The sequence below is a fragment of the Urocitellus parryii genome, chromosome 5, assembly GCF_045843805.1.
Source record: "Urocitellus parryii isolate mUroPar1 chromosome 5, mUroPar1.hap1, whole genome shotgun sequence".
Taxonomy (NCBI): domain Eukaryota; kingdom Metazoa; phylum Chordata; class Mammalia; order Rodentia; family Sciuridae; genus Urocitellus; species Urocitellus parryii.
The window spans coordinates 19,903,537-19,923,307 of NC_135535.1; the positions used below are offsets into that span (position 1 = coordinate 19,903,537).

Below are 19,771 nucleotides of genomic sequence, written 5' to 3' on the forward strand. Positions count from 1 at the left end.
TATTTTCTAGGATCCTGTCTGAGAGCAGGCTTTCCTTCCACAAATATCATCAAACTGAAGCAGCCAGAAGCCTTTCACCTCTGGCCGTGAGGGGTTAACTGCTGCAATATAGTGTAACAACTTTTATCAGTACTGGACAGGAGACAGTGCAGGACCGTGATCTCTGCAAGAAAGGAAATTCCTGGGGGAAGCCTTAGGATTGCACCAGTTCGTTGCTTATAGGCAGTTTCCAGGATACAGTTTAGGCAGGCGGAACAAAAACACTGGTCTCACTGAGTTTGGGAGACAGAGTTTGGATCAAGTAGGCTAAGTCATCATGAATTTGTGAGGAAGAAAAGCAACAGAAGAGGGAGTTACATGAAGGGAAAGCTCTAGACATCAGCAGCAAGGTCTCCTCTAATCTTGACACACATAAGGAAAACTGCTATTGGTAGCTAAATGAACTTTAGAGAGTTCATAGAGGGAGGGAAGTAGTTCATGATCCCACTAGTCAGAGGGTCAGAAAGGTCGTGGTAGTTGGGTTTTAGACCCACCCTAATAACCTAAAAACAAATCTCAAAAGGATCAAATTGATCTATGAGTAAGGTAATTGCAAGCCTGAGCAAAGTCCCGTACTAAAGAAACACAGCAAAAACCAGTAATCATTTTCTAGAATTTAACGAAAAGTTACCAGGTATGCAAATAAGCAGGAAAATAAAAACTATAACCAGAAGAAAATTCTATCAACCCTAGATTGAAAGCCCAGAACTGACAGGAAAGAACATAATAAGGATGATAACACAACTAGTATAAATGTGCTGTACATGTCAAGAAGATAAACAACAATGTGAACTCAATGAGAAGACTAATTAGGAATATAAAAGGACCGCACTAGTTGAGATCTGAGATTAATAATGTGAAAAGCAAAATATGCTAGGTAGGATTAATAGAACATTGGATTTTTCAAAGAAAAAATTAGTGAAACTGGGGACAAATCAACAGAAACAAAACAAAACTGCTGAGAATAAGACCTAACGTGGAGAGCGGTGACAGGATGTGAGAACAGTGACTGAGACTGAAGGTCTCCAAATGACTTCATGGCTGTGGCGCACCTGCTGCCTGGGAATGTTTCTGTGTAAGGGCACAGGGTGCCCAGTTGCTATGGTAACACCCCTGCCCCAAAGAAGCTCTGTGCAAAAGTCTTAGCAGCTTTGACCTACCTTGATCTCAGGCACATGCTCCCAGGGATAGAGGGATTCTCATCCAAGACAACCACCATGTTTCACCAGCTCTGCTACTCCTCAGTCTGCCCACTTAATACTAACTTTAAACAATGGGCCTTCTTGAGTGCTATACAAATCCAACATTGTACATTGCAACTATGGAAAAACTGTGTAGATGTTTCTAGTTCTGTAACTTTCCTGAGTACACAGAATAATGCTTGCTTAGTCTTTAACCTGATAATGAGACATATATAAATAAAGATTATTAGCATAACTCTTCAGATCTGCTTTTCTGAGATAGCACTACTCCACCAGATCCCAGCTTAATCTTCATATTTGTGTGTGTGTGTGTGTGTGTGTGTGTTTTTCTATTCCCCCATTGCCTCTTGCCAGTACTGTGAGTTTGGTTGTGCTAGTCGCAGCACCTAAAGACTGAAAAAAAAAATGTGATCAGAGCATAAGAGACCTGTAGGACAATATTAAGCAGAATAACATACGTGGAATTGAAGTACTAATTGAATAGAATTGAAAATATGCTAATGGAAAAATCCCTAAGTTTGAAGAAAATTGTAAACCCATTGATCCAAGAAGCTCAATGAACCTCAAGTACAAGAAACAAAGAAAATGCCACTCAGGCACATTTCCAATAAATATGAACCGAAAAGAAGAAAAAAGAAAAAATTTCAAAGAAGACAGAGGTGGGTAAAGCCATCTTGTGTAGAAAAGAATAAAGATAAGAAATATTAAAGACATCATGTCCAAAACTATGCAAGCCAGAACAATTGGAACAGCATCCCCAACGCAGGGCTTTTCAACCTTGACACAACTGAAATTGTATCCACTGCTGTAAAAGTAAGTATAGGCCATTGTTCTGAATCATCAAATGCTAGTAGTGCTTAACCCTCCCGTGTAGATGAGAATGCTCCAACAGAAGTGTCAGGTGACTCCCCTAAAGGGACTCAGCAAGACCATGTTACTTCAGGAGGATCAAGATTGCAACCTTCATGGGCAGTATTTCTCAAATTCAACACTCTTGACATCTTAGGACAGGTAATTCCTACTTATGGTAGAATGTGTTCTGTGCATCCTAGGATATTTAGAAGCATCTGTGGCTTCTATCTATTAGATGTAAGTATTCTCTTTCCTTCTATTCTCTTTCCTTTTATGACATCCAAAAAGATCTCCAGCTCAGTATCTCCCAAGAGGCAAAAATCACTCCTGGCTGAGAATATCTGTTCTACAGTGTTGAAAGCAAAAACTTCAACCTAGAATTCTATAGCCAGCAACAATATGTTTTCAAAATTTAAAATGAAATAAAGATATTTGAAGTCCCAAACTAAAAATTTCATACTAGAAAATCCATGTTACAAGAAATTTTAAAGGAAGTTCTTAAAGGAAGGAAGTGATACCAGAAGGAAGTTTGGATATAAAAAGGCAGGAAGAGCTCTTATAATGGTAAATATCAAAGTAAATATAAAATATTTTTTCTTCATTTCAGTCCCCCTAAATAAGGTGATCATCTGCTTAAAGCCCAAATAATAACAATGTATTGAGAGGTTTATAATGTGTATAAGGAAAATATACCACAACAATAAAAGCAAAATGCATGACAAAATAGTAATCGAATGTAGGACAACAACAACACAAAGAACAAAAGAGAGAAGAATTATAGCTTTTTATATACTACATGGGATAAAACATTATATTATTTGATAGACTGTAATAAATTAAAAGTATATATCATAGATCCTTGAATAAGCAATATAAGATTAAAATTAAAAGGTAGAGCTAATTAGTCAACAGTGCAGATGACTCTGAATCATGAAGATATCCAATTATTTAAAAAGACACTGCAACAGAGACATAAGGGACACATATAAAAAATAAAATCATACTGAAATCAAATCAATATTTAAATCAAATGGTATTTTTAAATGTGGTATACTTTGGAATACTATAGACATTCTAACAAAAAGAGAGCTTATTAGATTGGATTTTTAAAAAGAAAATATTTACAATTGCCTGTCTATAAAAAACCCACTTTAAATATAAAGACATAGAGAGATTAAGTGTAAAAGAAAGGAAAAAATTAAACCAGGCAAACCCAAACCAAGAAAGATCAGAGTGGCAATATTAATTTCAGACAAAGTGCAATTGAGAACAAGAAATATTACCAGGAATAAAGAGGAAAATTACATAAGACAAAGGCATCTATTCATCAGGAAGACATAATCCTAAATTTAAAACACATCAGGTAAAAATTACCAGAACTGAAAGGCAAAAGAGAAAACTCACAAATATGGTTGGAATTCTCATGAATATAGACTACTAGAACAAAATAAACAAGCAAGTACACCCAAATGAACTTTATAGACTACCTAATGACAGTAGGATATATGATCTTTCCAAGTGTGCATGAAACATTTGCCAATATACTACAGTGTGGTCATAAAGCAAATCTCATAGAAGAATTGAAATTGTACAAAATATGTCTTCTGAATTAAGTTAGAAATCACTTTAGTAAAAAGATACCTCAAAAACCTCCTAGGTCTTCAGCAATTAAACAACGCACATGGATCCTAGAAAAAATAGCAAGGAAAACTAGAAAATATTTTCAACTGATTAAAAATGAAAACACAATTCGGAGGATGCAGCTAAATGGGGCTAAAGGGCTATTTATGGCATTAAACTCTTAAATTTGAAAATAAAAAAAGATCTCATATCAATGAACTGAGCACTCACCTTAAGCAATTAAAAATAGGACAGTAGGCTGGATGTAACTCTGTGCCAGAGCACTCACCTAGCATGCACTGGCCCTGGGTTTGATCTCTAGAACCAACCATGGGGGTCGAGTGGTGGGTGGAGAAATGCCACAAATTAAACTCAAGTGTGAGACAGCACACATAACAACAGAAATTAAAGAAAAATAAAATGCACAATAGAAACACATTAAAATCATAAGCTAATTATTTTTAAAAATCAATAGAATTGCTAAACTTCTAAATTGGATAGATAGGAAAAAAGAAGATATGAATTCATGAATTCCAATTTTAGGAATAAAAAATGTGATATCATATAAACTTAAAAGAAATGAAAAAATACAAGGGAATATTATTATGAACAAATTAATGTTAGTACCTTCATGAATTTGGATGAAATGATACTCCTCCTGAAAGACAAGAATAGATAACTTGGAGAACCCTATATCCATTAGAGTTCATTAATGGCATAAGATAAGAAGACCTCCACTCTCAACATGTACATGGCAATGGTGGAATAGTGTCCCTTCAAAAAAAAAATGTGGATGTCCTCAGCTCTAGTACCTCAGAATATGACCTTATTTGCAAATAGGATCATTGTAGATATAATTAGCTAAGACAAGGTCTTAATTGGCATAGGCTGGGCCCTTAATCCAATATGACTAGTACCCTTATAAGAAGGCAGCCGTGGAAAGTAACTTCTCTCACAGGGAGAATGTCAGGTGAACACAGGAACAGACTGTAGCCATGCAGCTTCAAGTCCATGAAGGTCCAGGGCTGTTGGCCATCCAGAATCCCCTCAGAGCCCTCAGAAGGAGCCTAACCTGTTGACCCCTTGATTATGTACGTCTAATTTCCAGTACTCTGAAGAAAACGAATTCCTGTTGTTTTAAGCTACTCCATCAGTGACATTTTCTTGCAGCTGTCCTATGAAACAAACACATACCGTGTCCCTGTCACAGCAAACAAGCAACCTCCCCTTTGTCTTTGATAAGATGGCCTCCACACTTCCCCTCAATCCCACTTATTTGCCTGGCAAAGGGAAGACTTGTTTCCAATATATCTTTTTGAGTGAATGCTTTTCTCCTTTTCCTTTTTGACTAGAGGAAACCTCGCCGACCCATTATAAATTGGCTTTACCTTGGATTATAATAACAAACTCTCTTGTAACATATTATGAGATTTTTAAGGGTAGAGATGGTGTCATTTTTGCACACCCAGCACTCAGTGGCAACAAATATGCAGTCTGCTATGATGATGACATTTTTGACTGATGTGCCCTATTGAAGGTACATGACGTGGGGCACTCTAAGGTATGGCTTTGGAGTTAGGCAGATCAGATCTGTTTTAAAATTCAGATTCCACCACTGATCAGCTATTGAGTATTCTTGGGTACCCAAGTGGCATAACCTCTCTGGGCCTCAATAGCCTCATCTACAAAACAGGGCTAGAGATTTCTTTCTGATGGGTTATGAGAAACTGATAGGGTACCATATGCAAATGCATCTACACACATAGTAGATATAGTAAATGTCTACTATTTAGAATATATAATCACCATTTTGTTGGATTTATTGATGAGATTATAAAAGATAAAATTGGCACAAATACCCAGGAATGAAAGGCCAAATATATTAAAATTAATTTTAAAAATGCGAGACATACTTCATTTGCCAATTACTAACCAGAATCATACAGCATCTGAATTTTCACTAAAATAACCATTATCTTGTCATTTTGATTGGAGAGCTCCGAGGACCTTGTTTTGTTTGTTATTGGAGATAAATTTAGTTTTTGGCAACACTAAAAATGAAAGGAAAAAAGGAGGAAGAAAAAAAGAGAAAGAGAGAGAGAGAAACCAGAAACAAAGAACAAAGGGAAGTAATCTGCTTCCTGCCAGGTCTCTGCCAATATCTAGTTCCCTAATGACTCACCATCTCCCTCCTTACTCCAGAGAGAAGCTAATTTGGTCCATAATTATTCTGTCCCCTGACTCTTCCTGAACAAAAATGAGCACTGAGGAAAGAGCTACACTGTAGCTCAAGCCCAGAGCCCTCGGTCCCCAGGAGTCCTGCTATCACACACGTGTGAACATGAACAAAGTCAACCCACAGGCCCTCCGGAGCTGCTGGGAACTGGTTCCAAATGAAGCTTCAGTGTTTCCATGGCAAACACACATAGCAAAGGCAACAAAACAGACCATCAACCTGGTCCAAGGTCTTGTAAAACACTTATATCTGCTCTCATCATCTCTGTATCTAGCAATTTCCTGAAAATAGAAAGCATTTGTTTTCTTAAATGATGCAACTTGCCAATCAAAAGAGATGATCCTTAGGCCATTAAACTGAGCTCCATTAGAACGCACATGCTTTTATAGACCATCGCCATCTCAAAACAGCATAAATGGGGCTCTGGACAAGCATAAAAGCCCTTTATCTGAAAGTGCAGATCTCCAAAGTCAAAGCAAATGATTACTAACAGTACCTGAACCTATCAGGAGAGGAGAGAAGCTAAGACTGTCCAGTTTAACTTCCGGCTTTGCCAGTTTCTAGCTTCTGCCTCAGTTTCTTCATCTATCACATGAGGAAATTAATAATACCTTCCTTAGAGGTTTCGGCAGAGATTAAATAAGATGATGCATACACAATACTTAGGAGAGTGCTTAGCACATAGTAAGTCCTCAATAAATATATGCTACTAGTGTAACTGTTATTATTGTTGGTGATTCTAGATTTCTACAAAAGGCATATCTATCCCTTTCTACAAAGAAACCTCTGGGGTAGATCATTCTTTTCTTCAAAATGAGCACATTTGTGGGACTAATACCGGATTTAAGCAGTAAATTTTCAACCAAGCCAAAGCAATTCAGAGGGAGAATTTGCCAGGTTTGCCTGGGGTAGAGTGGCCCTAAAATGTTCCCTTGGGCCCAAAGTTTATTACAGAACATCTATCAGAATCTTACTGAGTATACTCCAAAGCACAGGGCTGTCCAATCTCCATCCACCCACTTGCAACCTTAGAAGCTTCTCAACTCCATGCTCCAGGCAGCCACCACCAGTCAGCTGAGGTTGGTAAAGGGAAAAATAAAACCTATTTGCCACGCACAGTGTAGGTCTCTCCCACTTCCAAAAAAGGGGGGGGGGGAATACAATCCTTTAAAATGGTGTTACTGGAGGACAGATGATAACCTCTGCCTAATAGCCAAATGTCACTGTTTGGAAATTTTACCTCTATACAGTCTCATGGGGTAAACTGTGGGAGAACAAACCATTATCATAGTCAAAGTATATCTAAAATTGGAGAAATACTGAAGTGGAGGAGGGAGTTTAGTGTTTTAAGTCTTCCTGAATAACGCCAGGGTACCACTGTCTACAGAAGAGCACTAACTCATTACACAGTAGATTAATAGTAGGAAAAGCTAGCAGGTGGATATGTAGAAATAATAACAATCCCTTTGGCTTTGGGGTGTTTCTAGGCTAGCATGTTTAGGGAGACCTATCCATGGCTGTGAGCAAGCTCTTTCATGGCCATCCGTATGCCGTGTACTTATTTTCATTTACTATATACGCTATGACCCAAAAAAGTTTGGGAACCACTGATTTAAGAAATGAATACATTTTCCAAAGTCCCTTCATTTGTAGTGGTGGCAAAGCTTAGTAAGCACTGCAGGTCCTATTATACTTCTTGATCATGGGTACTAATGCTGATATGTTCTAGAAAAACAAGATATACATTCTTGATCTGAATGAGAACTCAGTCCTATAGCCTAAGCTCAATTATGGTTAGCCTGCTTTGTTTGCAAGGGACACAGTTGCATTAAGGGGAACACAAATAGTGAGAGCTTTTCACAAAGTCCATCAAGGACTTTGCAGGAATGACGCAGGACTCCTATAGGAATGAAGACTTAAGTGATCTCAGCCACAAGAGACTGTGGATTTCCAATCCCATACTCCCCTAATAACATTACTTGATAATACTTTTTGTTTATCTTCGGAGGATTGTCTGCATTTTCTACCAGTTAACTACCAGTTGGCTTCTGCATTCTCTGCTCTTTATCTTTTCCACCAGTTCTTTGCTTCATCCTGTTTTTAGGTTCAGATTCTCATAAATTCAACCTTCTCATAATTCCAGCTGGTTCCTACTTTACCTTGTTTGTCAATCTCTTCCCCCTTTTTCTCCATTCTTTCTGATCTCTTACATCTTTTACTGTCAATTCCTGCTGCAAACTCCCTTGCTGTATATAACCCAGTTCATACTCTTGAGAAGAAGAACCTGGGTGGTCCTACAAGTCCCTGTCTGGTTAGAACCTCAGGCCTCTCAGGCCACTCATCCACCTGTTTTGATTGATCTTGGGTCAAATGCCTACTTGGCTGAAAGGGGTTAGTCACAAAACATGTAACCTTTAATAGATAGGTAGAATGATTTTCTTTTGACAATCTCTAGAGTAAGCTCCCTCAAGGGAACAAGGTTTTACATTTCCACTTCTCAAAAAAAGACCATTTAAATGCATTCATTGTATCATAGATATATTTTTTTGTTAACTTCTTCAATTTCCTCTTCTCTCTTTTCTTCTTTCCATCCATCCATCCATCCATCCATCCATCCACCCTCCCAAGAAATATATATTGAATCCCTTTGTCTCCAAAAGGAATGCATGAGGTCTTCAATGACAATAATGTTTCTCCAGGACTAAGAGCCTACTGGGTAAGAGAAGTTGTCCATGCAAATAATTTTAAGTTCCCTGAGAATGACATAAACAAAATCCTCTAGAAGTTCAAAGGAGGAAGATATTGCTGTTTATTGGAACAAATTTCAGCTGGGCCTTGAAAAATGGACAAGATTTTGATATTCATTCCAGACACAACTAAAACATGAGACTGATCTTAAAAGTTAGTAGGCTTTTGTAATATCATCAATTTTCAACATTTTAAGTTGTAGAATAAATGCATGATAATTTTAAAAATTCAAACCAAACTGAAAATATATAGGATAACATCACTTTACTTACTTTTCCATGAATTTCCCTCTGCAAACATAACTGATATTAACTGTTTTCTATTAACTGTCCAGACATTTTTCCATACCATTTATAATTATTTGATGATGTAGATATTATTAAATCAACTTTATAATGAAACAGGGTGAAAATCTGACTCCAAATAATAGAGCCTAGTAAGTGAAGGAATTAAGAATTCAAATGAGTCCTACTTTTTAAAAGGATTTGAATGTTTCCATTACATCTGGTGGATTGGTGCTAGTAGCTTAAATAGGTATCAAATGACTCAGTTCAGTCTTATGAATAGCTCTTGTTTAGAGAGGATCATTTCATCTTGATCTGGAAGCAAGTCAGAGGTGGGCACTTGTACGTTAGTTACTTCCACCAGAAAGTCTTTTACATACTGAGATGGGTGTTCATTATAGTATAGTATACCTTTTGGTATACTATAACCTTAATTTTTGTCTCCATCGGAAGGTGAATTCTATCCTAAGAGAATAATGATGAAATTGTTGAAGGTTTAAGAGAAGAAAAATCAGACATGTTTCTCCTCTACAAAAGTGCTTTAAAAGTTAAGCCACTGAATTATTGACCATTTTATTGCTAATAGAAAAGTCAACCAAATCTATTTAAGCCTCTTTCTTTCACATCCCAAACGAGACTTCTAAAGGAACATATCAGAGACTATATGGGGGAAACTCAAACTATATGTAGTTGTAGAATACTTACCCCAGACTGCCATGAAAACAGCAAAGAAGACAGTGGCTCCATTGTCAAAAAGGTGGGTCACCTGGAAATGACAGAATCAGAGTTAGGCTGAATTCTCATGTATGATATGGAAATCTGCACTTTTTTCAAGTTATATAAAAATAGTTATGATGAGTTTAGCAGGGGTTTTTCAGTGGATATTTCCTTTGGACCATAAAAAAGAAAGGGGTTCCTTTAAAACTGAAATGGTTCTGATATGGAAGAGAGAATTTGTTCCTTTATGTGGGGAATCATGTAGTTGAACATATATCAGCAGCCCCAATGGTGCTACTAAGAATTCCCTTTTGTGCACTACAAAAACTCTTATACATGCATATGAATATGAATATAGCTATATTTAGGACTAGGAAGGTATTGCTATTGCTGGTTTAAAGGTTTCCAGCTCCCCAAGCTCTGTTTTAATGCTTCATTTATTCACTTCAAAAACATGGCTATTTTGTTTGTGTAGTTTTGAGCAAATTTTTTTCTGGGTTTCTCTGTGGATTTCAGCATTATAAAAGCAAGAGACCAGAAACATTAACAAAATCCATTTCCACCCTTATTAAAGCCTCCAGTAATCACTATATTTACCTACTGCACACAACACAAAGACAGTCAGCAATACTTTATCGCTAGAATAATATAGTCTACTGCAAACACCACAGCAGAAAAGCAAAAAATATCTATTCTTACTGCGTAACTGCCAAGCTCATTTCTGCCTCCAGTATAAATCACACCAATGTCCATGCCAAATTGAAATGATAACTGATGGGTTCATAAAGCATAGCCTTTTAAAAAATATTTTATAGTTCCCTATAAAGTATACTGTACTGTCCCTTGGAGAATGTGCCAAGTATTAGCAGGTCTTTTCATGTTTTCAGAGCATAAAATATTTCATATTATACCAAAAGTTTAAACTTTCTCTTTCTTTGAACACAGGAGAGATAGGAAGCATCCAAACACCTAACGTGAGAAAAACATCTAAAGCCCATGTATTTCATATTCCAGAGGGATGTGCCTGAAAGTTCTGGTGGCACATAGTTGGTTTATGCTCTCTATCTGATAAGTTCGTAGAAGTAGTAACTTGTACCATTATTATAGGTTCTGGAATGAATTGTAGCTGTCATTGGTTTTGGCTGCCCTGATCATTTTGCCTCTATTCTCCTTTCTCCAGGTAACAGATCTCTCTCATACTGGTCCCAAAAGGCATGTGGCTCAAAATAGAACCAATCGGAATACTTCCCCAGGACAGAGATGCAAACATTTGGAGGAGACAATTTTCTGCTTGTGTTATTAATTTGGTAGTAAGCAAATCAGACTGGGTGAGGTATTAACAGGGGCTTCTGTTTCCTAGTAAAATGGTAAGCTAGCTATGCTGATGCTACCCTCTGCCAAAATAGACCACAGAAAAGCAGGATAGTAGATTACAGATGCTAAAAAAGAAAACAAAGACCCAGGGAAGACAAAAAGTTGCCTTGGAAGGATGTTGTGTGTGCGTGATGGTGGTGACGTTGAGGGCAGTAGGTGGCAGAGTGAGAGCACAGGTTAGAAAAAATATGTATATTATGGTCTTGCCTCCAAGTGGTCCTTGGACAGTTAGTTTTCCCTCCCTCAGATAAGTTACAATAAACCAAACCTCCTGCTTGGCTGGGGCATTGGGAAAGTAGGTGCTGCCTGGTCAGCTGTCCATTCTCTCTTAAAACCCAAGGATGGTGGATCACAGTCAACCAAGGGAAAGTGCTTATCCCAATTCTTCTTACATTTAAACAGGTTTTAAAATGAAACTGACCAGAAATGTCCTTTGGTAGAGAAGCAGCACACAGTGGTACCTGGGCCACACTGTCCTCTCTATAACTCACCAGGACCCACAGACAAGGGCTTGGACTTTGGCCTTCAAAGTATTTACTGTTCTAGAGGTATTGGCCCACAGGCCAAAATAACAGAATATTTGGGGAAGACAATTGCCCCCCCCCCAAAAAATTCTCAACTAGGCAATATACACTTTCTGAAATAGCATACACTCTATAACAACAGATTGAGGATTTAAAACAGCCACAAAAAATAAGCACAAAAAATATGCTTAAGGACATAAAAGAAGAAACCTAGAGTCACAGCAGTCAGCTGTGTGAAGAGAACTCATCCACAGAATGATCATATGCATGGGTGGGCAGAGAGAGACCCCTGGGACCTGGGTGGGACCCCTGGGACCCCTGTGTTCATAAAAAGCTGCAAACATCTTCTTGTTCTATCCAGTATTCATGTGCACCTGAAGTCCCATCAAACCACTCAGACATTTCTCTTTTAAAAATATTTTTAGTTATACATGGACACAATATCTTTATTTTGTTTATTTATTTTTATGTGGTGCTGAGGATCGAACCCAGTGCCTCACATGTACAAGACAAGTGCTCTGCCACTGAGCCACAACCCCAGCCCCACTCTGACATTTCTAATAATATCTTTTTATACCTGGGATAGAAGTACATCTCCAACAACAACCCTCCCCTCCCCTTTATTTATTTATTTATTTTTTGGAGAGAGGATCTTGTTTAATTGCAAGAGCCTCACTGGGTTGCTATGTCTATCCTCAAATGGCAATCCTCCTGGCTCAGTCTCCTGAGTCACGGGGATTACAGGTTTGCGCCACCACGTCAGGCTGTAATAAAATGTTTCTAAAGGAAACTTTGGGCATCTCAATTCTGTCATTCTTCATTTTGTTATGTTTCAAGGCCAAGAACACATGTTAGATTCAGAACCTAAACATCTTACAGCTCAGTGAGGCACAGAGGTCAAGAAGATATGCTTTCTGGTCTGATAAACCAAGGCCTGACTACTTAATGTGGTATGCCCATGGATGAATAGTTTTTACCTCTCTGGGTCTCTGCGTAAAATGGGGATAATAATAATTACCTTGAAGTTCCTATGAGAATTAGAAATAATAAATGTGGGTTACCTAGTTATTATTATAACTATAGACTGTTGTTAAAATTATTATTGTTCTAGATAATTTGTTAGGTAGAATAACTGCTAATAGAAGCCCTTATATAATTTAAGTACTCTAAACTATTCATGATGGTCCCTTTAAAGAATTATTAATGTTTTCTCCTAAAGAGAACTTTACCCAAGCATAACTTTACATTAAATAATAAATAAATAAATAAATAAATAAAATCCTAAACCAAAGAAACTCAGCTTCTGTTTCTGAGATTTCCCCAAAGCAGAATTTTAAAACCTGAGTCATTCAGGGTTATCTCATGACCTTTAAATAAAACTCCATTACTGAAAGAACTTCTGATCCTCACCAAATCTCTATTTTCCAAGGTTACTCTGTTAAATTTGTTCTCATATACCAAAGATAGGAAAGTGTCTTGTGCTTTTCTGGTTCCTAGTGACACATACTAAAAGCCTAAATCTTTCTAAAATCACAGCTGACTTCTGTGGTTCCCTGAACCACAGGGACCAGCCACCTGCAGTGCTAAAGACATCCTGGATGGGCGGGATCTGGGCTCCCTTCAAATGTTCTCATTTAAAAGGAACAAAAATGTACAAGACCAACAGAGTAATTAGATAGATCCAGGCTGCAGTAATTGCAGAGGTTCAATAAAATCTGCCAACTCTTTTATATCTGGAATTTGGGCAAATCCATATGCAGTGATTCTTGGAAAAAGAGTTCATTAACCCAAACTCCAGCTAATTTTTTTTTCCATTAGTGACATTGCCCCTAGGTAAAAAGACTCTTGGGATTAGATAAATGTGTCCAATAATAAAGTAAGGCATAGCCTGAGAAAGGGACATAACAAAAATCTGATGGAAATAATGGTGCCATGTTTTTTTTTTCCAAAGCACTTTCACATACACTGTCTTCTTCAGTCATGACATGCCAATGGAGTGGAAAGAAGATATGTATTACTTGCATTTTATACATGAGAAAACTCAGTTTCAGAAAAGCTGTATATGTACAACAAGGTCAATGAGGTAAGCAGCTGAGCCGGCTGTGAATCACAGTCTTGTTCACTATAATGATGAGAAAGAGGGAGAAATGATGGCAGCTATTACTTACTGACATTATGCTCAGTATATATTTTACCTCACTTCTTAAAACAAACATGTGAAACAAACCTGATGTTCTTCATTTTATAGATGAGAGAGCTCAGCTTCAGGGAGGTTAAATAACTTGTTCCCAGATAAGTAGCAGAGAGCAGTTAAAAAATCCAAACCTATATATGTCATGTGTCCCTGTGGAGAGCAGGCTGAGCCCTCCCTGAGTTATTCCATGATGTATAGAACAGTTTTTAGGCTGTGTGTAGACCTTTGTGACTCCATTTTGTAAAGCAGTAGTTTGCCATACGCTACTCCATTCTGAGTTTAAGTGCTGAGCTGGGATAATTCCACACTTCGTTTGTACAAGTAAACAACCACCATCTGCCTGGCACAACCATAAGGCATAAACTAATCAATCAATCAATCATGCTATTAAGAATGACCCCCTGTGAATTTATCAAATTAGTCAGGAGCACACAATTGCATGGGTATAGCATATCAAACTCACATTGGAAAAAACCAGTCCCACAAGCTTATTGAATATACCAGACCACCAAATGATGCAATCCCCTCACTTGAAACCCATAAAAGGAGGGACACCCCAAGACTGGATAAGGCAGCATCCTGACCCATCACCTGGCCTCTGGTCACAAGTCTTGCCTAGAAAAATTGATATAGCAATGAACCTCCATCTCTGTCCTTGGGCCTTAGTAGAGAGTGGTTTCTCCTGCCTGTGATGACTACACATGGCGCACTCCAAGCTGACACTGCTGTTCATCTGGACCTTGGCCTAGAATAAGTTCTTGCACTTTGACAGCTCTGCACCCTGAACAAGTTCTTTGGGTAGTTCCTAATCTTATCTGACCATCTACGGTGACTCTTCACATTTGCATCTCTCTCTCTGCCTTTGCTTAGTTCATCCTCCTGAATCCCTATGGTACCTTTAATCCTTTCTTAGCCTTTCTTTTATATGTATATAGATAGATATTATATATATATGTTTATATATATACATATATATTAAATATACACATATATTTGTGTAAAGTATAGTGTGTGACTTGAGTGTTAATAGATATTAGAAATTAAAATTGGAGTAAAAGAACCTGTGATTGTCCAGCTTATGACTACCAGGTGAGTCTCACAAGTATTCAGTGAACTGCCACTGATGAAAATGGTGTAGCTTGTGAATTTATTATTCAATAAATTCTGACATTGTAGAAAGACACAAATGTGTTTGGTCTATGTTAATGAAAAGACTTGCTCATGACAGTCTCCAATAATAACACAAGAATACTTAGAGCATGGGTTTTAGTCATTTTTCCTGTCATGGATCCCTTTGGCAGTCTGGTGAAACCTGTACACACCTTATCAGAATAATATTTTTAAATGTAAAAAGAAGTAGACAGGATTACAAGGGCAAAACAACACAAAACACACCAATTCTCTCAGAATATACAATATTATGAGAGACCTATATCATTGCTCAATGTGTCATCAACAATACAAATAAGTTACTTTAAATAACAACAAAAATTTGAACTTTTCTCTTTGCACTGTGTCATGCTTTAGCTTCTTGAGATGATACCTAGAAACCTATCTTTTAAATACATGTTATTATGGTTTGAATATGACGTATCACCTACAAAGTTCATGTTAGACGATGCAGGAATATGCAGAGGTGAAACAATAAATTATCAGAGCTGTAACCTCATCAGTGGACTAACCCATTGGCTGGATTAACAATTTGAATGGATTACTATGTGTAACTGCAGACAGGTAGAGCATGGCTGGAGGAGGTAGATCACGGGGGGGGGGGTATGCCCCTGGAGATAATGTATCTTGTCCCTAGAATCTGCTCCCTTCCCCATTTCTGGCTGCCATTAGCTGAAAAATATTCTTCCACTATGCCCTTCCCCATGATTTTCTGCCTTACCTCAATCCCAGAGCAATGGAGTTGGCCAACCATGGAATGAACCTGAGACACTGTGAACCACAATAAACTTTTCCTTCTCTAAGTTGCTCTTGTTAGGTATTTTGGTCACAGTGGCCAAGAGCTGACTAATACATATGTCCATTTAAAAAGATGTTTGCATTAGACTACTGAATGATGGCGATAAGTGTATCCTACAACATTAGCTTGCATATGAAAGACTGGAAATGACAGAGAATATAGTTACTCACGGTCCCTCAGGGAGGTGTATGTCAAATTCAATCCACCTAATATGCTGCCTGTTTGGATTTACCTTGGCATAAACACAGCTGTCAGACAGCCTCATGAATGGACAGTATTTATCACACACAGGACACATGATGATATCTGTAGCTTGGCAGACTTCTTTACTGGAAAAGAAAACAGAAAAAGACTGCTTTTTGATGACATGGACCATCGTTTTTCTCCTGCAACTTCATTAAAATGTTCAACTGATAAAATTCAGTAGATTAAATTTTTGCTCTTGGAAACTTCTTTGTCTTTTCTGTTTTAATATAAATAAGTTCCTATACAGTTTAATAGTTTGATAAAGCTACTTATTTATGAAGCTGTTTCTTGGCTTTACATATTAATGTTACACTTGGGAAAATATATGAAACAAAACATCGGTGGTCATACCCCAAATTATTTAAAAGTTCTTCACAAAATTTCTTAGGTCTGAAGTAATTTCATAATGAATTATGGAAGCAACAAGATACCTAAAAATGCCTAATTTAAACTCTGTGTGCATGACAAAACTAAAAATGGAGGACTAAATAGAAATAACTTGGGACCTTAATCCTGGGAGAAAATTATATCTCATTAACAATTTCAGTAAGTAAAATATTTCAATAGGGAGGAGACTCAATCACTCACTTTTATTTTTGTGATCACTTTAAAAAGTTACATATATTATTTAAGGTCACCATCCAGCTTTGCAATAAGATTTTTGTAAATATCTTAAACTATATTCTGGTGAGAGAACCAAGGAAACAATGATTGACTGTGAACCATTCCCAGGACACTGGTAAGTTGGTGAGCTGTATTTGTGATCTAGGTATTTAAATGGTCCTTATAAAAATCAGAATTCATGAAAAAGGACTGTAAGGCCATTATTTGAAGTAGGTATTAGTTTTAGGAAAGGTAAAAGAAGGAAGAGAGCAGTTTTTAGCCAGTGAATGAAAGTGATTTGCTCCAGGTGTATGTATGTCTATAAAGGCAACTTTCGCTTCCATAATAGCTGAAGCACGTAGCAGCAAGAACAATGGGTGGAGACAAGTAGTGAATTGAGCCTTTTGAGGTTTTCCATCAGAGATTGGGAAGGAAGTTGGAATGAAAAGCTGTGTTTCCAGTCTGAGAATACCCCAAAGCATAAGGAACCATTTTTTTTATTAAATGTTCAAAACATTACAAAGCTCTTGACATATCATATTTCATATATTAGATTCAAGTGGGTTATGAACTCCCAGTTTTACCCCAAATACTGATTGCAGAATCACATCGGTTACACATCCACATTTTTACATAATGCCCTATTAGTAACTGTTGTATTCTGCTACCTTTCCTATCCCCTACTATCCCCCTCCCCTCCCCTCCCATCTTCTCTCTCTACCCCATCTACTGTAATTCATTTCTCTCCTTGTTTATTTTCCCATTCCCCTCACAACCTCTTATATGTAATTTTGTATAACAATGAGGGTCTCCCTCCATTTCCATGCAATTTCCCTTTTCCCTCCCTTTCCCTCCCACCTCATGTCTCTGTTTAATGTTAATCTTTTCTTCCTGCTCTTCCTCCCTGCTCTGTTCTTAGTTGCTCTCATTAAAATACTCTGCAAAGGCAGGCCCACCCGAGAGCTCCCCGTACCTGACTTGGCAGTGATCCAGGGTGGTGACTCCATACAGAAAGACGAACAATCCGATGAAGGCAGCTGGGAAGAGCATGCCGGTATACCAGCCCAACCAGGCAAAGTACAGCCCGATCTTCTCTCCAAAGTACCGCCTGTGTGAGGCACGACAGACTTAGAAATTACAGTCAAGTGTGGGAAGTTCAGCCCTCGAACACTTTGTTCAGTCATTTTACACTGTATTGGCTGGCCTTCCTGATAAAACGCGGAGAAGGTAAGCGAAGAGAAGGGAACATTTGATCCAATCTAGGCTTGGGGTTTAATTTCTTCTCCTTTTACTTTATATCAGAAAGAGAATTGGCCCTTCCATCCAAGAGTGGGATTATACACAAGCATGTTCTGAGAACACAGATTGGATTGGAAGGGGCCAGAGTAGGAAAAGGGAGGCAAAGTAGGGGACACCTGTTATAATAGGTAATAGATGGAGATAAAGGGAAAAGCAGAAGACATGCAGGGATGCTAGGGGGTGGTTAGGCTCAAGAGGTCTGGAGCAAATATGAGCTACTGGACAAGAAGTATTTAAGAGATTAGATTCCTGAGACACTCCACAAATCCGTCTACTCATTCCTCTTGTTTCTGCTGACATAAATCCTGCTGCTCTTCCAGGACTCAGTTCTCAGGGTCAGGGGTGCTGACCCGCATCCATCCCTTCCATTTTTCTGAGTAGTAAAACTTAGAGCCTTCCTGATACACGTTACCTCCCTCATTGTGGATGGTCTGGTATTTTTCTAATTATCTCCAGAGTGCAGGGCCCGTTTGCCTGGAGGAAAATGAGTTTCTCAACACTAGAGACCATTTATCTTTGTCAACGGTACTTAGCACAGTATTAGAAATAAAATGAACAGCTAATTAATACTCATTGAGTCACTGTAAAATCTTGATCAAAACACTGTCACGGGTGGAGATAGTTTGCCCGAAGTAATGATCTTAATTTCCAATCAATCTAATTCTGTAACATGGGACTGAGGTTGGGAAGAGAATTTTTTTTCCCCCTTTCTCACTATTCTTCTTCATGCATTGAGTCTGGTCAAAGGAAAATTATCTCATCTCAGAAAATATTTTCAACTCATCCAGATCATCTGGATCATTTGCTACCAACACAAAGAATAGTACATAATTCGTCAATGTCCTTGGAGCATCAGGAATAAGCACTTGGCAACAAGGTAACGGGGGCTCTCTTAGGAAGAACAATTACTCAGGGGTTGAAATAGTTCTCTTTTTGTTTTTCCCCCAGAGCTCACTTTTTAGGGCCCCAGTGTAAGTGAAACACATCCAGCTAGTCTAGGAAATGAGACATGATGCTCTCATTAATGAGGAATCCATGAAGTGAGGATGGTCATTAGTCAACCTTAATAACCAGTCTCTACATAAACAATGAGATGTCAGAGAATAGGGCTGTTATGGCAGAAGGTTGGGCAGATATGATTTTTAAAAACATACATTTTCACTTCACCATTATCATATATTAAAAGCTGATATACTTTCTGACCCGTAATTAAAGCAAATTTTAAATGCTGGTAGCTTTCAATTAAAATTAAAATAAGGCTGAAGTGTATTGGAATGTGCTATTTACATGGTAAAAGTTGAGTATCCCTTATCTAAAATGCTTTGGATCAACAGTGTTTCATATTTTGGGTTTTTTAAAATTTTGGAATGTTTACAAATATATAAGTTAATTTGAAGACAGTACCCAAGTGTAACATGAAATTCCTTTGTTTCATACACACCTCATAAACATAGTCTGAGGGTAATTTTGTGCAATATTTTTTTGTATGCCTACATTTTTTGGTGGTAGGTACCAGAGATTGATCTCAGGGACACTGAATCACTGAGCCACATCCCCAGATCTATTTTGAATTTTATTTAGAGACAGGGTCTCACTGAGTTGCTTAGCACCTTGCTATTGCTGAGGCTGGCTTTGAACTCATGATCCTCCTGACCAGCCTCCCTAGCTACTGGGATCACAGGCATATGCCACCGCACCCTGCTCCTATGCCTACGTCTTGACTGTGATGCATCCCATGAGATCAGGTGTGGGATTTTCCACTTGTGGCATCATGTTAGTGCTCAAAGAATTTTGGATTATGGACCATTTTGGATTTTTTGATTTTTATATTAGGGATACTCAACAATATTCCATTTTGTGATTA

General features: G+C 37.9%; 1 protein-coding gene across 1 annotated transcript in view; it reads right to left on the minus strand.

The window, feature by feature from the left end:
• Ano4 (anoctamin 4) overlaps positions 1-19,771 on the minus strand; it is a 189,638-nt gene that overhangs the window by 51,534 nt on the left and 118,333 nt on the right. Inside the window, exons 12-14 of the mRNA XM_026398251.2 lie at positions 17,582-17,716; positions 15,992-16,088; positions 9,687-9,747 (exon numbers count right to left, since the gene is read on the minus strand). Of these exons, the coding sequence (XP_026254036.2) occupies positions 9,687-9,747; positions 15,992-16,088; positions 17,582-17,716 (293 nt within the window). The remainder of the gene's footprint in view (positions 1-9,686; positions 9,748-15,991; positions 16,089-17,581; positions 17,717-19,771) is intronic.